The sequence below is a fragment of the Gigantopelta aegis genome, chromosome 9 (genome assembly GCF_016097555.1).
Source record: "Gigantopelta aegis isolate Gae_Host chromosome 9, Gae_host_genome, whole genome shotgun sequence".
Lineage (NCBI taxonomy): Eukaryota > Metazoa > Mollusca > Gastropoda > Neomphalida > Peltospiridae > Gigantopelta > Gigantopelta aegis.
The window spans coordinates 155,100-181,969 of record NC_054707.1 but is presented as its reverse complement, the minus strand read 5'-3'; the positions used below and the strand labels follow the sequence as shown (position 1 = coordinate 181,969).

Genomic DNA, 26,870 nt, shown 5'->3' with positions numbered 1-26,870 from the left:
AATAAAGAATCAGATTATATTGCCCAGTACTTGTCCGTCTGGGATGTTAGAAGTCGTACAAGATTAGATCTCACTACACAAATACCATCTGCCATAAGAACTTGCCGTAACCTTTACGGAAAAGGCCGAGGTTTACCATCACGCGACTAAGTCATTGTTTAGAAGGAGAAAGAAAGAAAGAAGTGTTTTATTTGACGACGCACTCAACACATTTTATTTACGGTTATATGGCGTCAAGCATATGGTTAAGGACCACACAGATAATAAGAGAGGAAACCCGCTGTCGCTACTTCATGGGCTACTCTTTTCGATTAGCAGCAATGGATCTTTTATATGCACCATCCCACATACAGGGTAGTACATACCACGGCCTTTGATATACCAGTCGTGATGCACTGGCTGGAACGAGAAATAGCCTAATGGGCCCACCGACGGGGGTCGATCCCAGAACGACCGCTCATCGAGCGAGCGCTGTACCACTGGGCTATGTCCTTGTTTAGAAGGAGAGAAGAATGGGTCCTGTTATAATCAAGTCTGGTCGTACTAAAACAATGTCCTAATAATATGATCAATTATAAGCTACATTCTTCTGAACTTTCCAGAAAATTAGTCGATGTAGAAATACAAATATTCATTCAGATCCTTACTTTTATCGCCTTTAAACTTGGAGGTGGGGGAGGGGGGTATTGGGGGGGGGGGCAAATCATAATGTGCCCCCCCCCCCCCCATCCCCAGTTTCAGAGTTGGGGGTCCAGTGTCTGGGGAAGGAAAAGGAAATAATGTTTTAATTAACAATGAACTAAACACATTTTTATTTACAGTTATGTGGCGTTGGACATATTGTTAACAACTACAAACATAACGAGAGAGGACACCCGCCATAGGCTGTTCTTTTCAATTTGCAGCAAGGGACCTTTGTATGCACCATGCCACAAGCAGGATAGTACATACCGCAGTCTTTATTAAACCAGTTGCGAAGCACTGGCTGGAACGAGAAATAGCCCAATCGGCCCACCAACGGGTATCAATCCCAGACAGACCGCGTACCATGTGAGTGCTTTAACACTGGGCTACGTCCTGTCCACCTTTTGATTGAGAAGACATTCAAGGGTGCGTGTGACAGTTTGAGATGCTGCATCTGTTTGATAGCGACTTCTTTTGGACTCCCTGGTAAAGAGGTACGATTTTAAATGCGATAACGTCTTTGCCGACCGGATTAATCCAGATAGTTTGTCGTCTGCGGTATGTCATGCGCAGTGTTCGCTTATGAACTGGGACATCACAGTCAGTAAAAGTCAGGACCATCAAAGGCAGCTGAAAAATAAAGTTAAAAAATAAGACATCAATCTCGATGGGTTGCTATATGAGGTACAGATATTTTTGTTGTCTATCAATTTCAATTTTCTGCTATAGAACCAATTTCATTACGTTTACAGGTGCGGATCTAGATGGTTCGATGGGTCTGATCTCCCCCCTCCCCCACCCCCCCCCCCACCCCACTCCTCCCCCGCTCAAGATGAACATGTTTTATTCACTTATTTTAATATGCAACCATGCTAATATACAACTTTCACTGAAACACTTAGGGTGGGATGGTGGTAGGTGGATTTTCCATTAATTTGCTATTCTGGACGGAGAGCCATATTCATTAGCATCACTTCGTTTCGTCATTTTGCAATTACATGTAATAGTGGAGCTAATTTTAATTAGATTGGTAATTTTGTAAAATTCTCAAGTGGTGACGAGTTCGCTGGGAACCTCTGGGATAACCCCTTTTTGTGTGTTATAGGCTAAATATAGCTCTGCTGGCATCGGACAATTACTATTAAAAAACAGGTCGCGGTTTTTTAAATAACTATCGGATATATTCATGTAAACACTATTTCCTTCCATACATCTAATAAAATGCGTCTTTACAGAGGCACTTTAACCTTTAGAAAAAGGCCTATGATTGTTAATCACAGGTCGCGGTTTTTTAAATAACTATCGGATATATTCATGTAAATACTATTTCCTTCCATACATCTAATAAAATGCGTCTTTACAGAGGCACTTTAACCTTTAGAAACAGGTCTATGATTGTTAATCACAAGGATCTCATCTCACACCTCTTCCCCAGCCCCCTTCTACTTGTGTTTAAGTAAACCAACCACATTCACTGGCTCCAGTGCGCATGCTCGAAGGGCTGTCGTATCCCTGATCACGTGAATCTGATTTCTTGAGTCTCATTGGCAGCACGTGCGTCTCTGAGTTGGATAATGACATCCTGTGCATGCGCTCGTGCAATGTAGCTTCTTCCTGTGATGGATATGAACTTCAGTGACAACACTTAATGTCATAAGATTATTATAATACATAGACTACATCATATTCTGAATTAGTGTATAACAAGCTACCATGGGCGGATCCAGGAAATATTTTTAGGGGGGGACCAAAAAAGAAGGGCACATTGACTCGTCAAAAGGGCACCTTACTACAAGTTTTGATATTTACAATTAATATGAATTCCTACAGTTCTACGTCATAATATACTAGCAATAATGAAGTAAATTGGCGTCACTCGCGTTAGAACCTCAATGGGGCCCCATTGAGACTCAATAACACAGACACATATCTGCAAGCTTGCGCATGTACACGAAAATCTTGATTTCATTTATCTACAATATAATTATTGTTTACTTAAAAAAAAAAAAATTCTACAAACAAAAAGGGCACTTGGACATTTTGAGGGCACTTGAACAATTTTTTTGGGGGGACGCGTCCCCCTGGTCCCCCCCCCCCCCTTGGATCCGCCCATGGCTACATACTCTATAAAAGACAAAACCATTAACAAATTCAAACTCGTATTCTGATGGGGAAAATAAGGGGACACATTTTAATTTATTGGGAGCATAGTTGTATCTGTATTAAAAAATTAAAAAATAATTTTAAAAATGTGGGTGTCACTAGTATGAGGCTGAATGGCAGTAACGTGGTTAGCCTCCAGACTTTATGTACGAGGGTTTGGGTTGTAGTCAATATTCGTTATTTCAACTTGTGTGTTCCTTTATTTCCTTCCATCATTATAATTCTGCACTAAAAGAAGCGTCGACAAGGTCGTCACTGATCCCACGAATCAATGTGCTGTTTTACGACTACAGGAAGTGCCTGTCGCTTTCTGTGTCAGTTGGCAGGATTTGAACCTATGGTAATGACTCGCATCATATTTGACAGTCCTTGGCCCTAATATCACCTTACGTGCATAAGTATCTTATGCACTTAAAGTGGCCTTAGCGTTAAGATCGCTTTGTGGAACGGGATCTAGGACCTTTTAACCACAGTTAGGACTGTATGCTGTTATGGTGATCTTATCGTTAAGAAAGCTTAGTGGAACAGTGCCCGGGACTTTAACCGCTTGACCACCAGGATATTTACAAAATATGGAAGCCCAATTTACCTTAGGAATATGTGCTGTCAAACACTCAGTGAAAGTTTTGTACTACTGTTCAGCTATTTTAACATTAGAACAGGACTAGTGATACACACTACACTGCACACGTGTTCAGTGTGACTCACCTCCTGAAGGATGGTCTCCGACCTCATCAGACTCATCTCGACGTCGTCCTGGTTCACAGACTCGGCGGTCAGCTCGATGTCGTTGTAGCGGCCTTGTTCCTCCGACAGCTCAGCCACTTCGGCCAGCCTGGTGATCAAATAACACGAGCGGTAAGAAATCACGTCTTTATAAGACTGACACATACACTTTTACAGTCACAAACGTAAGATAATCAGTTATAATTATTTCAGAAGGGGATTCTGTGATTTTGGCGAGGTGACCGAGCGAATTTGTTTATTTGGGGTTGACCTGTCTATGAAGCCCTACCCTTAAATGTCGAAGTGCTTCAAAAATCCAATATTTATCAAATGAATACCATTTTTTTTTTTTTTTTTTTACTTTTTCGAGGAAGACAAGTTTGGCGTTTCTGGGTAAGGTTGCCACATAAATACTATTATCCTGTTCAATTATTTAGACCCAAAGTTTTTTGCAAATGTTACGTTTATTTCCTATTCGATATTTGTTTTCTTTGCATTTACATGAAAACAAACCCAAACCCCGACAGGTTTTATATACAAATCATCATATAAAATGCACGAAGTTGACTTAATTCCACTTTTTAAAAATCTCTGTGTCGTTTGAATGCACGTTATTTCTCCTATAAATAACTACGGTCATTTGCATATCAAAACATTGGGATCTGAGGCTACGTGAAGGCCATTATAGCTTGTTTCACTAAATCAAGGTTATCATTGTTTTGCAGTGTGTAACAGCATTGTCTAATCTTTCCGTTAAACATACATGTAAACAAACAGAACATGTAACCCTTTCTTGTAGGTGCATTATATTTAATAAATTTAGCTAATGTATTATGTATTTTATTTTATTATATCAATTATATATTAGCATACCATACCTAACCTAACACAACTGAGGTGTAGCACAATAATAAACACAAATCACCTCACACACCGCAGGAATGTGCTTTCCAAATTTATAAATAAATTTAATGCAGGGCCGAACCCAGAAGACCAGGGGGGTGGGGGGGGGAATTGGGGGGGGGGGGGGGGGGGATAAAATGTCAAAGGCCACCAACATCAAATAATAATAAAAATGTTATTTAATTTGCCTCTAAAATTATATATATATATATATATATATATATATATATATATATATATAGTATTTAGGGTGGTGCTAGGGGCTGGGGTTTGGGTGTGGGGTGTTACATTTGTAATGCGAAAAACCAAAGGGCTATTGTTCGGACTCGTATGGGTTCAACCACTTTTTCATCCTGCAGACACAGCCCTGAATGTTCAAAATACGATAGCATTGCTTGGTCAATAACATCATTATTTCGATCTATGACTGCACGTGCTATTGTAGCAATGTGTAAACCACGTAAAATATAAGTAAGGTAGGGTATATAAATTCATTGAAAATGTATTAGTCGACATTCTTGTTATTGTTATTTGAGGAAAAATATGGGTAAATCGAAAAACACTTCAGTTGATGTAAAATCGTGTATTAAGAACGTTTTCGATTATTTTGAAGATGAATATCAGCGCGGTAGACCTAGGTATGCTTCTTATCGAATTGTCGATTGAGTTTCCGCTGCACTTAAAGTTTCGGTTTCAACAGTAAAAAGAACTGTGAAAAATCTAAGCTCTACGAATCCAAGCACAGAAATCACTGTTAAAAAACGCGACCGAAAACAGAAAGATGTTATTAGACGACGAGTATACAGATTTTATAGAGTGGGCGAATTACCTACATTACATAAGATTAACGTGGCTTTAAGGGAGGAATGTGGAATCAACATATCCATATCAACTTTACGAAGAACACTCTATGACCTCGATTTTAAATACCAACATATGTCTACAACCGGAAAAGTGATTTTTGAGGACGCCAATATATCAGACAGGAGACTATCCTATCTCCATGAAATATCCAGTGTACGAGAACAGGGGTATTTAATAGTATATCAAGATGAGACCTGGGTGAATATCAACCACACAACATCCCACCACTGGACAGATATCCACCCGGGCACAAGTACCGCCAATCACCTGCCGAAATCAGACGCTGCTGATCGAGTTCCTAAACTCTGTTCGGTGACTGGGAAGGAAAAAAGACTTATTATTTGTCATGCTGGCTGTGATAAATATGGATTGATAGATGGCTGTGAATTGATCTTTGAGGCTAAAAAAACAGACGGAGACTATCATGGTGAGATGAATCATAACAATTTCATCAAAAGATTTGAAGAACAACTTATGCCTTCTCTACCAGAACCTTCTGTTATCGTCATGGATAACGCAAGCTACCACAACAAATTAACTGAGATTACACGATGTCCTGCACTAAATGCTAAAAAGGAAGAAATTCAGTCGTGGCTACGAAACAAAAATATACCTTTTGAGAGTAACATGACAAAGCCAGTTCTTTATGAACTTGTGAAAAGTAACAAATGTGCAAAGCAATTTGTTACTGATGATATTGCTGAACGCCATGGGCACTTGTGTCTAAGACTGCCGCCAAGACATTCTGAACTCAATCCGATAGAACTGATCTGGAGTCAAGTCAAAGGGCACATAGCTCGTCATAATGATGGTAAAATGACCACGGTACGGAGAGAACTTGCACATGCATTGAACTCTGTCACACCTACACACTTCTCTGACGCAGTTAAACATGTAATAAAGATCGAAGAAGATTTTAGAAAACAAAATAGTTTTATAAGAAATAAAATACCCCCGTGATAGTCCCCCTTAACGAAGATAGTGATGAAGAAATTAGTTCGTCGACTGATTAAGTTATTTCTCCATACCCATCAGGAGTATTACTTTAATGTATGCATGAACTCTTTAACACCAAAAACAATTTATTTCCATATCATTTACTATCAAACAACTTAACAACCTATAAATTAATCGACTAGAAATGCATATAGACTACACATACATACATATTTAACGACACACTCAACGCATTTGATATACGTTTATGTGGCGTCAGACAAAACGGTTAAGGAGCATTATGACAGTGAGAAAGAAACTCGCTACCGCCACATGGGCCACTGTTTCCGATAAGCAATTTTGCTAAGCAATAAGGGACGTTTTATATGCACCATCCCATAGACAGGATAGCACATACCACAGCCTTTATACATCAGTTGTGGTGCACAGGCTGGAACTAGACACAACCCAATGGGTCCACCATGTGGGATCGATCAGTCGACCTACCATGAGCGAACGCTTTACCTCTGAGCTACGTCCCGCTCCATATACAAAAGAAGCCTTAAGTGGGGTTGGGGTTGTGCAGAGGGTCACACCTCCACCAATCGCATGCATACCATATGCTTCTCTCTCTCTCCCTATAACAATAGATTAAAATATGATGAGTGCGTCGTTACATAAATGACCCTCTCTCTCTCTCTCTCTCTCTCTCTCTCTCTCTCTCTCTCTCTCTCTCTCTCTCTGTCTCTGTCTCTGTCTCTGTCTCTGTCTCTCCCTTCAGCGCGCGCTCTTGTGTATTCCACAATATAATTATAATATTTGAAAAAATTTGTTTTTCAAACTGAGGTTTTGTCACTTGAACTCCCCACCTGAATCCGCGCCTGCTTCATGTTTACAGATATTTTCTTAAATATAGGTCATACTACGATTTGTGCGGATAGGACGATAGAACCGAACATTAGTTTGAAACGCACTATAGAATGATGCTTTTGATATGCAAATGACCTTATTTATTTATAGGCGAAATAACGTGCATTCAAACGACACAGAGATTTTTAAAAAGTGGAATTAAGTCAACTTCGTGCATTTTATATGATGATTTGTATATAAAACCTGTCGGGGTTTGGGTTTGTTTTCATGTAAATGCAAAGAAAACAAATATCGAATAGGAAATAAACGTAACATTTGCAAAAAACTTTGGGTCTAAATAATTGAACAGGATAATAGTACCGGTACTGCATTTTAGCTTGCTTTTGAATACTGCGTGTACCATTTTATACGTTGCACGCACTCCCTGGATTCTTTAAAATTGCACCACCTCCAGTGTTTGAACATTTTTTTTAAGAAAGTCACTAGCTCTTACAGAAGCTTTGGCTAGTGTCCTATGCATTATAGTAATTTGTTGAATAATTTTTAATAAAATCCAGACCAAACATTCACTAGGGACAAAGGACTATTGTCCGAAAAATCCAGTATCCTCCCATGGTTTACCTGTGTTCTTGACACTGCTTCAGTCTGCTGAGATCGGCCTGTAGACTGAGCGACGACACCGAGTCTCTGTCTTCGACCGCGGACCAGTCTATGATGTCCATGACGCTACTCGCCGCGTCCAGGTCGGCCGCGGCCCATGACGCCTGACTCAGAGAGAAACTCTCGTCGAGTAGGTCGTCCAGGGACAGCGATCGTCTGCCAGAATACCCGCTTCTGTCTGTGAGGCTCCCCAGACTGTTTAGAGACTTGTACTGTGACCCGAGGTTAGTGACGTCACCGGAAACATCCTCCAAAACGAGGCTGATGTCTTCTGGTCTGAAACTGCACATGAGGGACTTGTCAAACTGGCGGCTGGGACGTCTCTCGTTTGAGAAGGTTGATACGTCACGTAGAGACGAGCCTCGCATTGGAGGTAGACTCATCACATCGGCGTCCGAATGATTCAGATTATCCATAGAGTGGGCAAGATTTTGTCTCATTGTCGAGACCTGGCCGAGATTGTTTAACGTGTTGTTATGGTTACCGCTGTTCTTAGATAAATACGGTCTGCGGTATCCCTCGTGGTCAGACATCGAGGAGTCCGCCGTGTTGGTCACGTGATGGCGACTTGACGTCAGGCTGCACGAGATGAGTTCTGAGACGTACTTCAGTTTGAGGTCGCTGGGCAGACGACTCGTGGAGACGGCGCGGATCTTCTTCATGAGCGAGTCGCACGGGTCCTCGCGCTCGGCCACCTCAATCCCGGACTCCGACCCCGCGTCGTACAGCGACGAGCCGTCCAGCGAGAACACGCGGCGGGTTTCCTCTCTGTTGTTGTTGTTGGCAGTCAAAGTCAGATTCACAAATCGTTCTGTAGGCGAGAGAGGCGATCTTGGTGATGGGAAATTGTGACTTCGTTCATCCTGGGCGGAATGAAGCGACCTCGAGGAACAGGCGTACACAGTCTCCAGTTCATTACCTTCGTTCTGATTAGCGCTGTACGACGTCACTGATTGCGTCACTGGATTGTTCTGTCCGTTTGTGAATCTCTCCAGCTGTCGCGCAGACGCTAAATCCTCCCAGTTTTTTTGATACCTTTCTGAAAGGTTTTCAAGGTCAAGTTTGTCATCATCAGCAGTGTTCCACGAAGAAGAGTCTCGGTATTTCCTGTTGGTGCCCAGTGATGAGTTGTGCTGCCCATCAACTGCGCCAATATCGCCAGCAGTCGAACTAGTCTGTCGTTTTGTTGCCTTTCTTTTTTGACTGTTTCTCCTGAGGCGATGTCCTGACTTGGACGTGTGGTATCTGCTAAACTGGGAACCTTGGCGACTGGTGATTTCGTCTTTCCATTTAAACGCTGCCAGAATCAGCTTCACGGGCAGACACTTGCTTCTCAGAAGGCGATTTAAAAACCGAATGCTAAAAAGAGAAGTCAGATTTAGGTGTTACGTGTTTTGTTTAGTTTTTCAGATCTAATGGAGCTTGACAATAACAAAGTGAGACTATAATAATCTAACAACAGTGTGAGATTTTCTCATTACAGTTTAACAGGGTACACGTATGAAGATGTTATATTACAGTTTAACAGGGTATACGTATGCAGATGTTATATTACAGTTTAAAAGGGTACACGTATGCAGATGTTATATTACAGTTTAACAGGGTACACGTATGCAAATGTTATATTACAGTTTAACTGGGCAAATGTTATAATACAGTTAAATAATATGTATATGTTTAGGGGTGGGATTTAGTTCAGTCGGTAGATCGCTCCGTTTCAGCCACTAACCCACAACAGGTACAACAAACGACGTGTATGTTCTGTCGTATCTATGGAAACGTGCACATAAACGATCCCATGCTGTTTTATTGATAGGAGTAGCCTAGGAGGTGGCAGCAGGTTTCCTTTCTTTTCCTATTAACTAAGTATCAAAATATAGCAAATAGCTGTAGTTTAAAATGTGTTCTGGCCCCGTGCTTTTATAAAACTGTTACAGTCCAACAGAGCCCACCCTACACATTGCTAATTTTTATACAAAGTAGCTACAACATTTAATATCTGGCTAATAAAAGTTTGTTATATTAGCCACTGTTTAATGATTTTCCAAGAAATACTCTACATATGTGAAAGCGTGCTAGAACAATATTTTTCAGAGTGAGCCCTGGACTAGACTCTTAACAATCTGACACTGACAGAATGACAAAGCCGTACAAGCTGCATGCATGTGACGTCATTAAAAATGTGAGTTTAGACGTTCGAAATGTTTTACAAGCACGCGTGCAGGTGTAGTTCAACAAATTCAGCGAGAGTTCTCACCGCAGTGCGACGGTGTGAGCCTGTTGTTTGAGAGACCGGTGGATCTGGTGAGGAATGTCCGAGTCCATTCTGATGAGATGCTCTTCGCGAGGGGAGGGATGTTTGTCCAGGAACGTCTTCACCGTAAGCTTCCACTCGCGGGGCGTGGCTATCAGCTTGTTGTGCGCGCGCTGGGTCACGTGATGCCTCAGAGATTCTGGCAGGAACTTCAGAACTTTCTTATACCAGTGTACTGACTGTTTAAATAACAAATTTGTAACAGGTAGAGAGAAAATGCAAACAAACAAATCAATCGATCGATCCACCAATCCATCAATCTAATTCATTAACAAATAAATTAATTAATTTATGATAATATGTTGTGTGTATTCTAGTTTCTACCAAATCAAAATCTATAAGCGGCATCATGCTGCATACAATCTAAGCTAAACAACTGTATTCCGTGATCAAAATCTCTACACCAGGCAGAGTAGAAAAGGCGTTTCTGTCAAAGCCGTGATTGCTTGCATCATCCACTATCAGGTGCGCGTCCTTGGGGAGAGCGCCACTTCCTAGGAGATCAGACGCGTAACAGTATGTTTCATCCCGTCTACCACCTTTCAATCCCAATATACATCATAGACATAAACAATTAAATACCTTGCTTTACAAATTAACCTGTATGTCACGCAGTACGGACCTTGCTAAGCAGGATGTGGAAGACGTGTACGGCGATGTACGTGGTCTGTATTTCCTGCAGCTGGTCGGTGAACGGGTGCACTGCGCGCGAAAGTTGTTGTGTGACGTCAGCGATGCTAGCGACAACTTCCGGGCTATCTGCAGACAGCTTACTTAAGACTTCGAGAGTTTCCGTCGCAGTGTTCAACAAATCCTGTAATTACACAGCCATCGATCTTCATTTAGGTTTTCATTTATCAATGTAAAAAAAGTTTTTAGTTCAAGGGACTGTAAGTGTATGAAACGATGCTATATTATGTCAAATAAACACACTAGTTGACAAAGGGGGTCTAGCATTTCCAAAGAGGTGGGCGTAAGGGGCATTAACGCGAGATACAAAAACTCTATGTTTAAATGTAAAGCTAAAAATGTCCCTGCTTTAATAAAAATGAAATAATGAACATGGGGTAATGGGACCCGTCATCTCGAGAAGAGGATGGGGGGAGACACACCAGTGTAATGTCACATAGTTCCGTCCTTGATTCGAACCTACTAGCAACATGTATTTTTTCAATATGAAAGCTATGTTAGACATGAAACACAATACGTTCAGATATTGGCCATCAAGTTGAATGCTTCATGAAATAACACAAATATATCTGGCTAAACAAAATTCATGAGATATTTATTAAACTACATACTGAGTTTATGTAAATCACACGTAAAAACCCTGCTATATTGAAGGCTATGTAAGATGTTACCTTGGACGGCTCGTAAATGGCGGCTGTGAAGTGCGCTCGGTAGAGTTCCGCCTGACTGAGAGTCTTGCCGATGGCCGGATGTTCCTTCAGCTGAGGTCTGTACTTGATCGCGATCGTCTCCTCCATCTGAGGACCGTAGAACATTCGTGTCAGTGACGTCATACACATGTAAGATACACACAACAGTAACTTAGCTAAACGTAGAACATTCGTGTCAGTGACGTCATACATACGTAAGATACACAAAACAGTACCTTATCTTAAAGTAGAATATGTGTCAGTGACGTCATACATACGTAAGATACACAAAACAGTACATTATATTAAAGTAGAACATTTGTGTCAGTGACGTCATACATACGTAAGATACACAAAACAGTAACTTATCTTAAAGTAGAACATTTGTGTCAGTGACGTCATGCATACGTAAGATACACAAAACAGTAACTTAGCTTTGAGTAGAACATTTGTGTCAGTGACGTCATACATACAACCACAAAACAATTATCTGAGAGCAGAATATTCTACGGCTGGTAGGTATAGGGTTCGCATCCCGATGCGGGCTCCTACCAAAAGCTAGTTTAACAACTCAGTGTGTAGGTGTAAGACCACTACATCGAATTGTCTTTACTATCAACTAACCACAAACCCACTGTTCTGGACAGAAAACCCAGATAGCTGCTGTGTGTGCAAAGGACAGAGTGCTTTAATCTTAATTGGATATAAGCAAGAAAATAAGCATAAACAAACAACAACCTTCGTGTCAGTCATGTGAAACATACATAAAATCGAAATCGTATCTCTATCCCAAACAGTCCGCGAAAGTTGTCATAAACAAGCATTTATTTGGTTTGCACCTCGAAGCAACACCTCATACGAAGGCCAAAATAATTACAGTCTAAAAATGGAGGTCTGGGGCCCTTAACCCCCCCCCCCCCCCCCCCCCCCCACACACATACACACACTGCCTAAATTCACATCTGCATACTGCATATTGGTAAACTATCTTACCATTACCCCCACCCCATCCCACCCATTATCCTACTGCCCTGACTAAAATAGATGTTCAGACCCCTTAGCCCCTTCCCACTTGCTATATTCACGTCTGTATACTGCATATTGCTAAAATATCCGACCGTTACACACACACACACACACACACAGAGAGAGAGAGAGAGAGAGAGAGAGAGAGAGAGAGAGAGAGAGAGAGAGAGAGAGAGAGAGAGAGAGAGAGAGACAGACAGACAGACATACACACACAGACACACACACAGACACACACACACACATACACACACCACCACCACCACCACCACCACCACACCCTATTGGCCTCCTTAGCCTCCTCCCACTGTCTAAATGCACGTCTATCCAACTATTCAAGAGAATTAACGTGCACATTCATAGCAAGCTGTTGTAATGCATGCCTGTCCTGGGCACAGGTGCCGACCTCGGCCGGCTCTCCGTCCAGGACAGAAAAGGGGTGGGGTGGGTTGGAGGGGGAACCGCCTGCACTGGCAGGTGCAAGGGAGCAGCAGCAGTCCAACCAGAGCCAGTAACAGGCGAAGGGTGGTATGGTGCTATGGTATTTGGATTAAGCCAAAGAGAATGGGTGCGCATTTTTGATGAAGGAAGTTAGGCAAATTTTTTGAATGGTCAGCCGAACGATAAAGATAGAGAGCTATGTATAGTTTTAGAAATTAGTAAGCCGAGAGTAGCTCGTTAATTGGACCTAGCTCAATCCACGTCTTCATACTGCCCCTCACTTAGTCTGGTCCCGCCCTGACTACTGACCTCGTTGGCCAGCTCTTTGCACTTCTCGATCCTCTGCGCTGTGACCAGTCGGTCGTTTGCCCTGTCCCACAGAGTCTCGATCTCCGTCTGGTACTCCTTGATCTGCACGAAGCTCGTGCGCAGGCAGTGCGCAGCCTCCTTCACCAGTCTGCGGTGAACGAGACTCAGACTCGGGTCATCCGGGCTCTCCAGGAAGTGCATCGTCTGCTTACACTGGTCCACGATGTCCGTCAGTCGAGCTTCTCTGAACAGAAACAAATAGGAATAGACGTTTCATTGTAAATTCGAATGATGAAACATCTATCGTAATCAAACCCGTATTACTGCATCAAGTCCAAGTCAAAATGATATTTAGACTGCTACCACAAATTAGTCTGTAGGTCATATATGTTCCAACCTCCCACTGAAATACTAGTATTTAGTTTTCACACATACATACAATTTTACACCATTGACGGTTCAATGTCATATCCTCTCAGTGTAAAAATACCAGTGTAGTCTGATAGATCTGGAATCTGTATGATAGAATTCAAGATGTGACAATAGTTTTACATTTGTACTTGGATTGTACATAATACTCAATGACTTCAAACTATGTATAACTAACCTAGAGTTAATCTCACATGATCAGAGTCTGATACGTTTTCTCAAACACTGGCATCAACTCACCTAATGATAGACTGGCAACAACTCACCTGACGATAGACTGGTAACAACTCACCTAATGATAGACTGGTATCAACTCGCCTGATGATAGACTGGTATCAATTCACCAAATCAGAGTCTGGTATCAACTCACCTGATCAGAGTCTGGCATCAACTCACCTGATCAGAGTCTGGTATCACCTCACCTGATCAGAGACTGGTAACAACTCACCTGATCAGAGTCTGGTATCAACTCACCTGATCAGAGTCTGGTATCAACTCACCTGATCAGCGTCTGGTATTTGTGGAGCAGCTCCTGTCTGAGACTGGTCAGATCTGTAGAACTGCGACCAGACAGGTCGTACTCCTGGAGCAGGTCCACTCGGTCGCGGATCTCGGGGAGAGAAGTGACCAGCTCACTGACCGCCTGGATACATGGTGTCACTGTCTGAAACATTGAAACACTTGTCGTTTTAACTCTGTCATGACTACAATAACTTGTATTCCAGAGGTAGTTGTAACATGTCAAAATCTGTTGCAGTAGATCTCTCTCTCTCTCTCTCTCTCTCTCTCTCTCTCTCTCTCTCTCTCTCTCTCTCTCTCTCTCTCTCTCTCTCTCTCGTGTGTGTGTGTGTGTGTGTGTGTGTGTGTGTGTGTGCGCGTGCGCGCGCGCGTGCTTATATGTGTGTGTATCCATGCATTCATGGGATGGATGAATGGGTGCATGGATGTATGTATGAATGGATCAATGGATAGATGCATGCATGTTGTATAAAGCAAGATGAATGGATATACGGGTGGGTGAATGGATGCATGGATGGATGGATGGATGGATGGATGGATTGATCGGTTGATGGATGCATGGATGGAAGGATGGATGGGTTTGGATCATTAGATGGATAAATGGATGGATAGATGGATTGATGTATGTATATATGTCTGTAATCAGGGCACGATTCCTCGTATTACTGTAACACGAGGTGTGTAGCCAAACACTGACTTACCTTGTATAAGTAGAGCCAGGCCTGGTGGTCATAGTGTAGGAATCCACCAAGTTCGTCACACTAGTGTAACAAGAGGTGTGTAGCCAAACACTGACTTACCTTGTAGAAGTAGAGCCAGGCCTGGTGGTTGTAGTGTAGGAGTCCACCAAGTTCGTCACACTAGTGTAACACGAGGTGTGTAGCCAAACACTGACTTACCTTGTAAAAGTAGAGCCAGGCCTGGTAGTCGTAGTGTAGGAGTCCACCAAGTTCCTCGCACTAGTGTAACACAAGGTGTGTAGCCAAACACTGACTTACCTTGTAGAAGTATAGCCAGGCCTGGTGGTCGTAGTGTAGGAGTCCACCAAGTTCCTCGCACTAGTGTAACACGAGGTGTATAGCCAAACACTGACTTACCTTGTAGAAGTATAGCCAGGCCTGGTGGTCGTAGTGTAGGAGTCCACCAAGTTCCTCGCACTAGTGTAACACGAGGTGTGTAGCCAAACACTGACTTACCTTGTAGAAGTAGAGCCAGGCCTGGTGGTCGTAGTGTAGGAGTCCACCAAGTTCGTCACACTAGTGTAACACGAGGTGTGTAGCCAAACACTGACTTACCTTGTAGAAGTATAGCCAGGCCTGGTAGTCATAGTGTAGGAGTCCACCAAGTTCCTCGTACTAGTGTAACACGAGGTGTGTAGCCAAACACTGACTTACCTTGTAGAAGTAGAGCCGGACCTGGTGGTCGTAGTGTAGGAGTCCACCAAGTTCGTCACACTAGTGTAACAAGAGGTGTGTAGCCAAACACTGACTTACCTTGTAGAAGTAGAGCCAGACCTGGTGGTCGTAGTGTAGGAGTCCACCAAGTTCGTCACACTAGTGTAACAAGAGGTGTGTAGCCAAACACTGACTTACCTTGTAGAAGTAGAGCCACACCTGCTGGTCGTAGTGTAGGAGTCCACCAAGTTCCTCGCACTAGTGTAACAAGAGATGTATAGCCAAACACTGACTTACCTTGTAGAAGTAAAGCCAGGCCTGGTGGTCGTAGTGTAGGAGTCCACCAAGTTCCTCGCACTTGTGTAACACGAGGTGTGTAGCCAAACACTGACTTACCTTGTAGAAGTAGAGCCAGACCTGGTGGTCGTAGTGTAGGAGTCCACCAAGTTCCTCGCACTAGTGTAACAAGAGATGTATAGCCAAACACTGACTTACCTTGTAGAAGTAGAGCCAGGCCTGGTGGTCGTAGTGTAGGAGTCCACCAAGTTCCTCGCACTAGTGTAACAAGAGATGTATAGCCAAACACTGACTTACCTTGTAGAAGTAGAGCCAGGCCTGGTGGTCGTAGTGTAGGAGTCCACCAAGTTCCTCGCACTAGTGTAACAAGAGATGCATAGCCAAACACTGACTTACCTTGTAGAAGTAGAGCCAGGCCTGGTGGTCGTAGTGTAGGAGTCCACCAAGTTCCTCGCACTAGTGTAAAAAGAGATGTATAGCCAAACACCGACTTACCTTGTAGAAGTAGAGCCAGGCCTGGTGGTCGTAGTGTAGGAGTCCACCAAGTTCCTCGCACTAGTGTAACAAGAAATGTATATCAAAACACGCCTTACCTTGTAGAAGTAAAGCCAGGCCTGGTGGTCGTAGTGTAGGAGTCCACCAAGTTCCTCTGGAAGCTCACTGATCTCGATATATTTGTGAAGCTCTCGGCGACTCTTCACGAGGAAAACCTGCAATGTGTTATAGTCTAATAATCTACAAGAGGGTATATATGTAATTTGTTTCTTTACAATTGATGATCCACAGTACAACTGATGAAATCTTCTTTTTTGTCATAGATTTGGACAAGGATTAAGTGTTCAGATCAACACACAAAAAGAGCAGGTGATGTTACTGTTGTATGACAGATATATGACATGCACTGACAGAGTGCTGATGGTGAATGACAGATATGTGACTTGAAATGGCACAAGGGTTGGTGGTGAATGTTAGAGACGACTGACAAGAATAAAGCTCCTGGTGATAGTCTAGTAGCTTATGTCAAAATATACTTGAATTATTCAAAATGTAAAAAAAAAGCATGGAAATTTGTATACTGGTACAGTTTTTAATTCTCTTTCATTTAAAAGCAGGACATACGTGATCTGATCACAATTGCGGTCGCCATCTTGTTTTTCAAAATGACCACCATTGATAACAACAAATCGCTACGGTTGAGGTTGTACAGGCATGGACTGAGATGTGGATCTGGACAACAAGCGCCAGAAGGCGTTGCCATAGCAAGAAGAAATGAGATTGGACTTGAAGGAGATAAAGCTAAGGTGGCGGTATAAACGAAGAATGTATCAGATTGAGTAATACCGATCGACAGGTCATTGTTATCATCCCACCAACCTTAAAGATCTGAGACTTGTGGTAGGTCTTGCTCGTCTTCAATCCCAGTAACTTCTTCAGTAGCTGACTCCTGTCCTTGACCTTGGGTTTCAGCAGATACAGAGCTGTGATTCGACCTCTCACTGGTGTCTGAATGACAATCATAAAGAGATAAACAATCTTTACGTCGATGCGATTTCAAACAGCTATAGTTAGTATTGGTTATAGGTCTAGCTAGGTTATAATCAAAACACATGTATAAGACGTACAATATCTGCACAAGATAAGAATCCGTGTCACTGGACATCATCTTGATGTTCCAGATCACCTCACCTGTATCGATCACCTCATCGGTATCGATCACGTCATCTGTATCGATTACCTCATCTGTATCGATCACCTCACCTGTATTGATCACACAACAGTTATTACCTTGCTTTATAGCACATGAATAGGTTTTATCATTGAGGTTCTCGTTCCAGCCAGTGCACCACGACTGGTACACCAAAGGCTGTGGTATGTGCTATCCTGTCTTTGGGGTGGTGCATATATAAAATATCTTGTTTCTAATAGGAAAAATGAAGCAGGTTTTGTCTCTAAGACTATATGTCAAAATTACCAAATGTTGGAGATCCAGTAGCCGATGATTAATAAAGTAATGTGCTCTAGTGGTGTCGTTAAATAAAACAAACTTTCTTCTGGAGGGAGCCTGGCGTTGGGTCCTGGTATTTCTAGCACGCTGTGTTTTAACGAATCATTATTTAAGCTTCTTCAGGGCCCCGTTCCACGAAGCGATCTTAGCCCTAAGATTATCTTAAGCGCATAGCTATCCTATGCACTTAAGTTGATCTTAGGGCTAAGATCGCTTCGTGGAACGGGGACCAGATCTGAAAGTTTGCCTTATTGGTTTGTTCCTTGTGAAGATAAAATAATGAGACTACAATAGGTATTTAAAGTTAAAATAATGAGACTACAATAGGTATTTAAAGTTAAAATAATGAGACTACAATAGGTATTTAAAGTTAAAATTGGTGATAATGGAACGCCCCGTTATATACATATTTTTATTGTGATATAAATACGAACGTTTTACAAAGTTTGCTAGAACCGCTCACTGCATTGTATTTATTCCTTCATTCAGAGATTGCCACATTCACTGGACATTTACTATGCATTTATAGTTTAGCGAAAATGTTAACAGTGGAATAAGCAATAGTGAAATTTGTAATAGTGGAAATTTTAATTGAAAATTTTAATAGTAAACTCTGTAAAAGGCCTAATGGTATTTGCAATGGTAAAATCTTTAATAGTGTCATTCCGTGGCCTGAGAATTATAAGGTTCTAACTGCAATTTTTCCAAAAAAGAGTTATCCATCCTATTTGATAGAAAATAAAATTATCTACATATTAAACATATGGTATTTTAAGACACTGTTGTTATATTAAAACTATTGCAAAGACCTCTCTGTGACTCAGATATGGCAGCTCCAAACATCAAGTAGCGATATCTCAAAATGAGGTTTTGTGCACATAGAATTTTCTAAAGGTGGAATTTCCTATTAAATCTATGAAGCACTATCTGTTTTAAAATTATTGAGATTTGTGAGAGATATATATTTACTTCGACGGCCTCCAGCGCCTCCACGAAGTCGATGATGTCGTTCTTGCCGGTGGCCTGGAGGTCGGCGACACACGTGACTGTGGGCGGTGACGTTAGCGACAACGACATCGTCTTCAGATAGTGCAGCAACAACGTCACGAGCTCGCACTGCTGAACGCGCCCCGGCCGGATTATCAGGATCGGGTTCTCGAGCAGATCCACGCCCCCTATAAATAGACCACCTTCATTATACACACAGTTAGTATAGACCCCTATAAACAGACCAATTTTATGATACAAACTGTTATTGAACTCTGTAAACAGACTACCTTAATTATACATACTGTTAATATAGAGCCCTATAAACAGACTACCTTCACTATACACACTTTTAATACAAAACCCTGTAAACATACAACCTCTATAATATACACTATTCATATAGACCTATGTAAACAGACAACCTTCAATATACGCAGTGTTAGTATAGACCCCTGTAAACAGACAACCTTCATAATACACACTGTTAATATAGACCCATGTAAACAGATCACCTTCATAATACACACTGTTACATTTAGAACCCTGTAAACAGACCATTCTATAATGCACACTGTTAATATAGACCCCTGTATACAGACCTCCTCTGTAATATACACTGTTAATACAGAGCCGTGTAAACAGACCACCTTTGTAATACATGCTATTAATACAGACCCTATAAACAGACCATCTTTATAATATAAACTGTACATTCAAACCCCTGTAAACAGACTTTCTCTATAATATAACTCCTAACTTAGGCATCCTGTAAGGAGACCACCCCTATAATACAAAATCCATTCAGACCCATGTAATTTAACCACCTGTTACATACAAACTGATAATTCAGACTCCCTGTATATTTTGCACTTCTATAAAATATACCACTGCTTACCACATCTAAAATACATTTCAGACCCCCTGTATATTTTGCACTTCTATAAAATATACCACTGCTTACCACATCTAAAATACATTTCAGACTCCCTGTATATTTTGCACTTCTATAAAATATACCACTGCTTACCACATCTAAAATACATTTCAGACCCCCTGTATATTTTGCACTTCTATAAAATATACCACTGCTTACCACATGTAAAATACATTTTAGACTCCCTGTATATTTTGCACTTCTATAAAATATACCACTGCTTACCACATCTAAAATACATTTCAGACCCCTGTAGAACCAACAACCTGCAACAGCAAACTGTTAATCCAGATGAACAAATGAATGAATGAATAAATGGATGAGTGAGTGAGTGAATGAATGAATGGCTGTTTAACGACACCCGACCACAAACACAAAGAGTACTGGGTGTCAAACAAAGATAAGTACATGTATATGTATAAGAAAAATAAATAATAATAATAAACCACACGCACACACACACATACACACACACATACACACACATACACATACACATACACACATACACACACACTCACATACACACACACACACACACACATACACTCACACACACATAAACATACACTTACTCACATACACTCACACTCACATATACACACACACACACACATACACACACATACACACACACAAATATACACATACTCACATACACACACACTCACATACACATACACACACAGACACACACACACACACACACATACATACACACATACACACAGACATACACACTCACATACACACACACACTCATATACACACACATACACTCACATACACACATACTCACATACACACAGATACACACATACACACACACTCACATACACACATACACTCACATACACACATACACACACATACACACACACACACACACACACAGAGACAGACACAGACACACACATACACACACTCACATACACACATACACTCACATACACATATACACACACAGACACACACACACATACACACAGACACACATACACACACAGACAGACAGACACACACACATACACGCACACAGACTGACAGACAGACACACACACACATATAGACAGACACACACCCAGACAGACAGACACACACATACACACACATACACACATACATACACACACACATACACACACAGACAGACACACACATACACATACACACACATATACACATACACACACACACATACACACACATACAGACACACACATACACATACAGACACAAATACATACACACAGATACACATACACACACATATACACACACATACACATACACATACACATACACATACACACACACATACACATACATACACACACACATACACACACACAGACACACACACACACACACACACACACATAATATAACATTTTAAAGTAATATTGTTCTACACTCGCTATCTCGAGCTCCACCTTGCTCACCTGTGAGTATTGCTGCGCCACTTTCAAGAAGGTAGTCGAAAACCGTACACTGGGTCATGCTGAAATAAAATGATAAACACACGTTACGGACCAATCTACTTTAGCTGTACGTCGGGTCTAGAGGGTCTCGGGAACATGACCCCGCGACTCATTTTGAAAACTAGACATGTCATGACAAATGCAGGTATATAGCCCCCAAACCCCCACACCCAACCCTACAAAGGAGAGCTGATACTGACCGCAATATATGGTCCCCACTCCGTTTGTAGGAGGACTGCCACTTGATAGCGCGACCCAGTACAGGCGCCAAAACACGGTTCGTAAATAAATGGACATATGATAACACAGATGTGCATTCATCAACACTTCAAAGCCCAAGAGCGCCACTAATGCACACTTTCCCATTAGTAGCAAGGGATCATTTATATGCACCATACCACAGACAGGATAGCATATACCACGGCCTTTGATATGTCAGTCGTGGTCCATTGGCTGGAACGAGAAATAGCCCAATTGATAGGTCCACTGATAGGGATTCTAAACCGACCCACATCAGGCATACACTTTATCACTGGGATATTTTACAGAAATATAAATCACGTCATTTTAAGAGCGAGGTAATTTGTTGCGAGGGTGGGGTTCTATTTCGACTAGAGTCAGGGGCGGAGCAAATGACCAGCGCCATTTCTCCGCTAGTTTCAGACAACCATGGATATAAACGTTGGATCTATCAAAATCGACGTAATGCGGTAAAACGTTATAACGGCTGTTGTTCATAAAAAAAAAAAATAATAATAATACGCAAAATGGAAAAATAATGCATGTATTCAAATGCGTTAAATTTACATCTCAGTGCAATATATTTTGTTTGTATTATTTCAGTCACGTCTCCCTGCTTCACCAAACCTATTGTACCCTGTATCTGTATGGCGGAAAATCAATACACGTGTAATGTATTGTTGAACACAAACCACGATATTGCTGTGTAGAAACGAAGTAAGTGGAGAACAATTGATTGTAAATGTATATAAATTTTATGTCACACCGCGTACAATGCGCTAGTGGTCCATTCATTGTGCCAACGAACCAGTCATTACACCAGTCTCGTGATGGGTGTGGATAGTCAACAGCTGACTGCAGAGCGATGTCACAGTACCGGAAGTACAGCTCAGAGTAATACCAAATGGGAACCCTTATTTTCAGTGGTGACAGTTTAACAGAACAAAATATGTAAAGTTTAAAATTAAACGCGAACATCGCTTTTGCAACAATGTTTCGGTGGCATCCCGCTTCCTTCATAAGGTGTGGGGGGGGGGGGGGGGGGCGAGACGTTGAATCTAAGTTATTTAAAATAATAGTTTATATTCGCCTCTTGGTGTGTAGGGTATCCACGAGTACTACGGACGAGTCTAGCAAGACGCAAGACCGTTCACAGGACACGAGTACCCGCGCAAGAAAGAGCACTCTCATTTAATTCTAAAACAAATTAACGTTATTTTGCCATGTGTGCCGCCGGTTACATCATAGAGTTATGAGACATGAAGGGAAAACAAAAGTCGAATGTGTTGAATGCAATACAATGACATCATTGGGCATCCATGTTCAGCGCTGGAATTAAGATGCATAATGCTATTTTACTTCATTCCTTATTAGTCTCATTATCATCTAGTATAAGTGTCGAGTACTCGGGTCCGGGTCGAGTAGTTTGACCCTCGAGTACTGAATTCAATAGTACGCATCAAACGTTCGTTTGAACTTCTATACAGAACGAACTATTAAGAAATGATGGTCGCTAATATAACGGAATTACGTTAGACATTTATGTTTGCTCTATAAGCTCAGAGAGATAGTTGCCTGAAAGCAAGCGGGATGGGATTTAGGCTAGTGTGTAGAGAGTTCGCCTCATATGCGCGAGTCGTAGGGTCGAACTACCTCTCCGTCCCCACCACTGCCTCACTCTGGTATAGCAATACTGTATGTGACAGAGTGCTTTAAAATCATGAACCACCTCTCCGCCCCCACCACTGCCTCACTCTGGTATGGCAATACTGTATGTGACAGAGTGCTTTAAAATCATGAACCACCTCTCCGTCCCCACCACTGCCTCACTCTGGTATGGCAATACTGTATGTGACACAGTGCTTTAAAATCATGAACCACCTCTCCGCCCCCACCACTGCCTCACTCTGGTACGGCAATACTGTATGTGACAAAGAGCTTTAAAATCATGAACCACCTCTCCGTCCCCGCCACTGCCTCACTCTAGTATAGCAATACTGTATGTGACGAAGTGCTTTAAAATCAGGTTTTCTTCAAGGGCGGGACGTAGCCCAGCGGTAAAGCGTTCGCTTGATGCGCGGTCGGTTTAAGATCGATCCCCGTCGGTGAGCCTATTGGACTATTTCTCGTTCCAACCAGTACATAACGACTGGTATATCATAGGCCGTAGTATGTTCTATGCTCTCTGTGGGATGATTCATATACAAGATTCCTTGCCACTAATGAAAACATGGGTTTCCTCTCTAAGATTATATATGTCAAAAGTACCAAATGTTTGACATCCAATAGCCGATGGTTAATAAATCAATGTGCTCTAGTAGTGTCGTTAAACAAAACCAACAAATGCTTTTTGTTTCCTCTGTGTCAGAATGAGCCGGCCTGAAATGTGTTCACCATGTATTTCCATCACTCTACTCATAATATCAGTTTTAATCCAGGTCAAAATGCGTACTGATTCATTTGCAGCCCTATATAGTCATGGCGGGACGTAGTCCAGTGGTGAAGCTTTCCCTTCATGCGCGGTCGATCTGGGATCGATCCAAGTCGGTGGGCCCATTGGGCTATTTCTCGCTCCAGCCAGTGCACCACGACTGGTATATCAAAGGCCGTGGTATGTGTTATCCTGCCTGTGGGTAACTTGCTGCTAATCGAAATAGTAGCCCTTGAAGTGGCGACAGCGGGTTTCCTCTCTCAATATATGTGTGGTCCTTAACCATATGTCCGACGCCATATAACCGTAAATAAAATGTGTTGAGTGCGTCGTTAAATAAAGCATTTCTTTTCTTCCTTTCCTGTATAGCTGTTTGGTAGTAATCCTGTTACCCAGATTCGAACATTTTCGGGCAAAAAGCAGTCTGCCCCCCCCCCCCCACCCTACCCCCACCCCTTTAAAATGGTAGCTCGTGTGCTTATGGGGGATGGGGTGCGCGCGCACCACAGCCCCTCGTCGTAGATAGACTGAATGCACAAACACATGCAGAAATAATTTTACTTTTTATAAAATGTATAGATCGTAACATGCGCAATAGTAGACAGTTTCATCACGTTATGAAACGTTGTATACAAAACAAAACATTGTAAAGAATGTGTCCCCCACTCCAGATGTCGTTCCTACGGGTCCATACCTGATATATATAATAAGCGCTTAACGAAAATTACGCGTTTTGTTAAGGCCTCGAAGGGTTTTGCCCTGTTTTGGCCTATTATGTTTTACTCAGTAAAAGAGTCTTGTTTATCAACATCACCGACCTACATAAGATTAATGTTACCCCCAACCCCAAAAATAACATCTTAGTCCTTAAGAACTTAACGTAAAGTAAGTCTACTAACCATGGAATAAATACAGTACAAAAAGTATTTTAAAAACAATAATAAACACTCACTTGGTCATATTGGCTGGAGACTTGCAAAGTGGATCAACTCGCCGCTACCAGTGTGCCCTGAGTCACACCGTGTATTGAACTCGGATACTCACACCACCTGTTGCATCTTACATCAACACGCGATCGATACGGCGCGCTTACATCTGCATACCAACGTCAATTGAGTCGTGTATATATATAGAGAGAGAGAGTAACGCCGTAACTGAGCAAGTGCGGTACCTTCTGGTATACACAAACAGTACAGGTGTGCGTGTGTGTGTGTGTGGGGGGGGGGGGGTTTACAAACCGTCCATGTGCAGTTTATTAGTCAGTTATGAGGATATAGCATTTCAGTATTATATTTTATAAGTGAATATTGATTGACGAAACGTTCAATTCGCCCAATATATTCAGACCGCACCTAACTAAAAGTAACTAGATATTTTTAGGGTCTTCTCCAGATATATCAAAGTATAGGCGTCGGAAGATGATTACTACGGGGGAGGGGGTGAAAGGGGTCAGCTATTAATTAACTTGATTTTTATCTTGGGGTGCATCATTTTCAAACAAGTGTGTATGCGTGCGTGTGCGTGTGTGTGCGTATGTGCGTATGCGTCCAAGGCCATCTCTGATTCCGACGCCTATGTGTGTGCAGTTTTAATTGTTGTTGTTGTTGTTAAGGGTTTAACGTACATATATGCCACGAAAGCTTCATGTACGCCTGTCATGGGCTTAATCTCTGACTTCGCCAGTGACTAAGTCCAGGACGGGGGGGGGGGGGGGGGAGTTTGAGGTGGGCGGAATTTGGAATACAAGTATTTAGTAGTGTCCAGCGACTGCGCGGACCGACTAGTAGACACCGAAAATGGGCCGTGTTCTGACTGGCTGAATTTCGATTCCTTCGGGTCTAGCTAGAAAAAACTATGTCTACGGAGACTAACTGCACCTAGCATCATGTCCGGACTATGAATTTAAACCCAAAAATAAGTTTGACTGCTCGGCCGAAAAGGTTTTAAGGTGATTTGAGCAATTGAACGGGCGCCAAAGTAAAGTGCGTTGGACTATTTATAAAAAAATAAACATAAGAATTTAGAAGCTCGATCGAAAATGTTTAAAGTCCAACTAAGCCCAAAGGAGGTTACCTGTCCTAGTTAAGGTTGGTTATCTCGGGGATCCTGGAGTTGCTCGGAGTGTCGGCAGCTGGTTTTGTCGCTGGCGTAGAGCCTGTACTACCGTGGAGTAACCGGGGCCGCAGACTGCTCTGAGCATCATGTGAAGAGACCTGTTGTCCATCTTCCTAAACATGACGCACTGTCTATATGTCTGGTCCCTTCGAAGGGCCACGATCACTCCCGGCGTACTACCAAAGATCTTGTGGTGGATTTCGTAGCTGCTGCCGTCCTCCATTGGCTTCCAGTCGATGTTAGCGAAACCTCCCCGGAGTTTGGTCGGTTGAAGAGTGTCCCCTTGCATGTACGGGTGGAGCTGATGGCGAAGTCCACCCAGGGCCAGGCTCCATTCGTCCTCGTCCTCGTCCTCGTCCTCGTTCTCTTCCTCTTTCAGGGGGACGGCTTCCGGCGGCGGCTTGGTCTTGGCTGGTTGGGTGGTCGGTGATGACGCCTTCCTTTTTGGTGCCGCCACAGCAACAAATCCTGGTGACGACTCAACGGGAGCGGGCGTTAAAGTTGATCGCTTCACCGAAGTCGTCGTTTTAGGGGTGGTGCAGTTTTAAGTTTACAAAAAGGGGGACAAAAATAATGATGGTCGGTTGCAGCCGACACGTAACGGTGTGACTCAGTGGGGCGTGGTAGGTCGCAGGATCAATCGGCCTCAATGGACTTCGGGGTTTTCCCCAGTTCCAACTAGTGCTCCACTTCTGCTAAATCAAATCCAGCGGTTAGCTAAACTGTCCTGTGTGAAAATGTATATCAAACCCAGCGGTAC

At 42.3% G+C, this 26,870-nt stretch overlaps 1 protein-coding gene across 1 annotated transcript; it reads right to left on the bottom strand.

Annotated features, from left to right (window-relative positions):
- Positions 1 to 733: 733 nt before the first annotated feature.
- Positions 734 to 25,183, bottom strand: LOC121381188. Its single transcript, XM_041510372.1, has 14 exons — positions 24,948 to 25,183; positions 21,286 to 21,344; positions 18,889 to 19,094; positions 17,289 to 17,417; positions 16,508 to 16,624; positions 14,205 to 14,368; positions 13,276 to 13,519; positions 11,482 to 11,607; positions 10,743 to 10,934; positions 10,064 to 10,299; positions 7,768 to 9,165; positions 3,556 to 3,682; positions 2,151 to 2,298; positions 734 to 1,314 (listed from the first exon to the last, which is right to left on the bottom strand). Exons 1-14 carry the CDS (start codon positions 24,953 to 24,955, stop codon positions 1,286 to 1,288), a joined length of 3,183 nt encoding a protein of 1,060 aa, XP_041366306.1. The 5' UTR covers positions 24,956 to 25,183; the 3' UTR covers positions 734 to 1,285.
- Between the last annotated feature and the right edge of the window lie 1,687 nt (positions 25,184 to 26,870).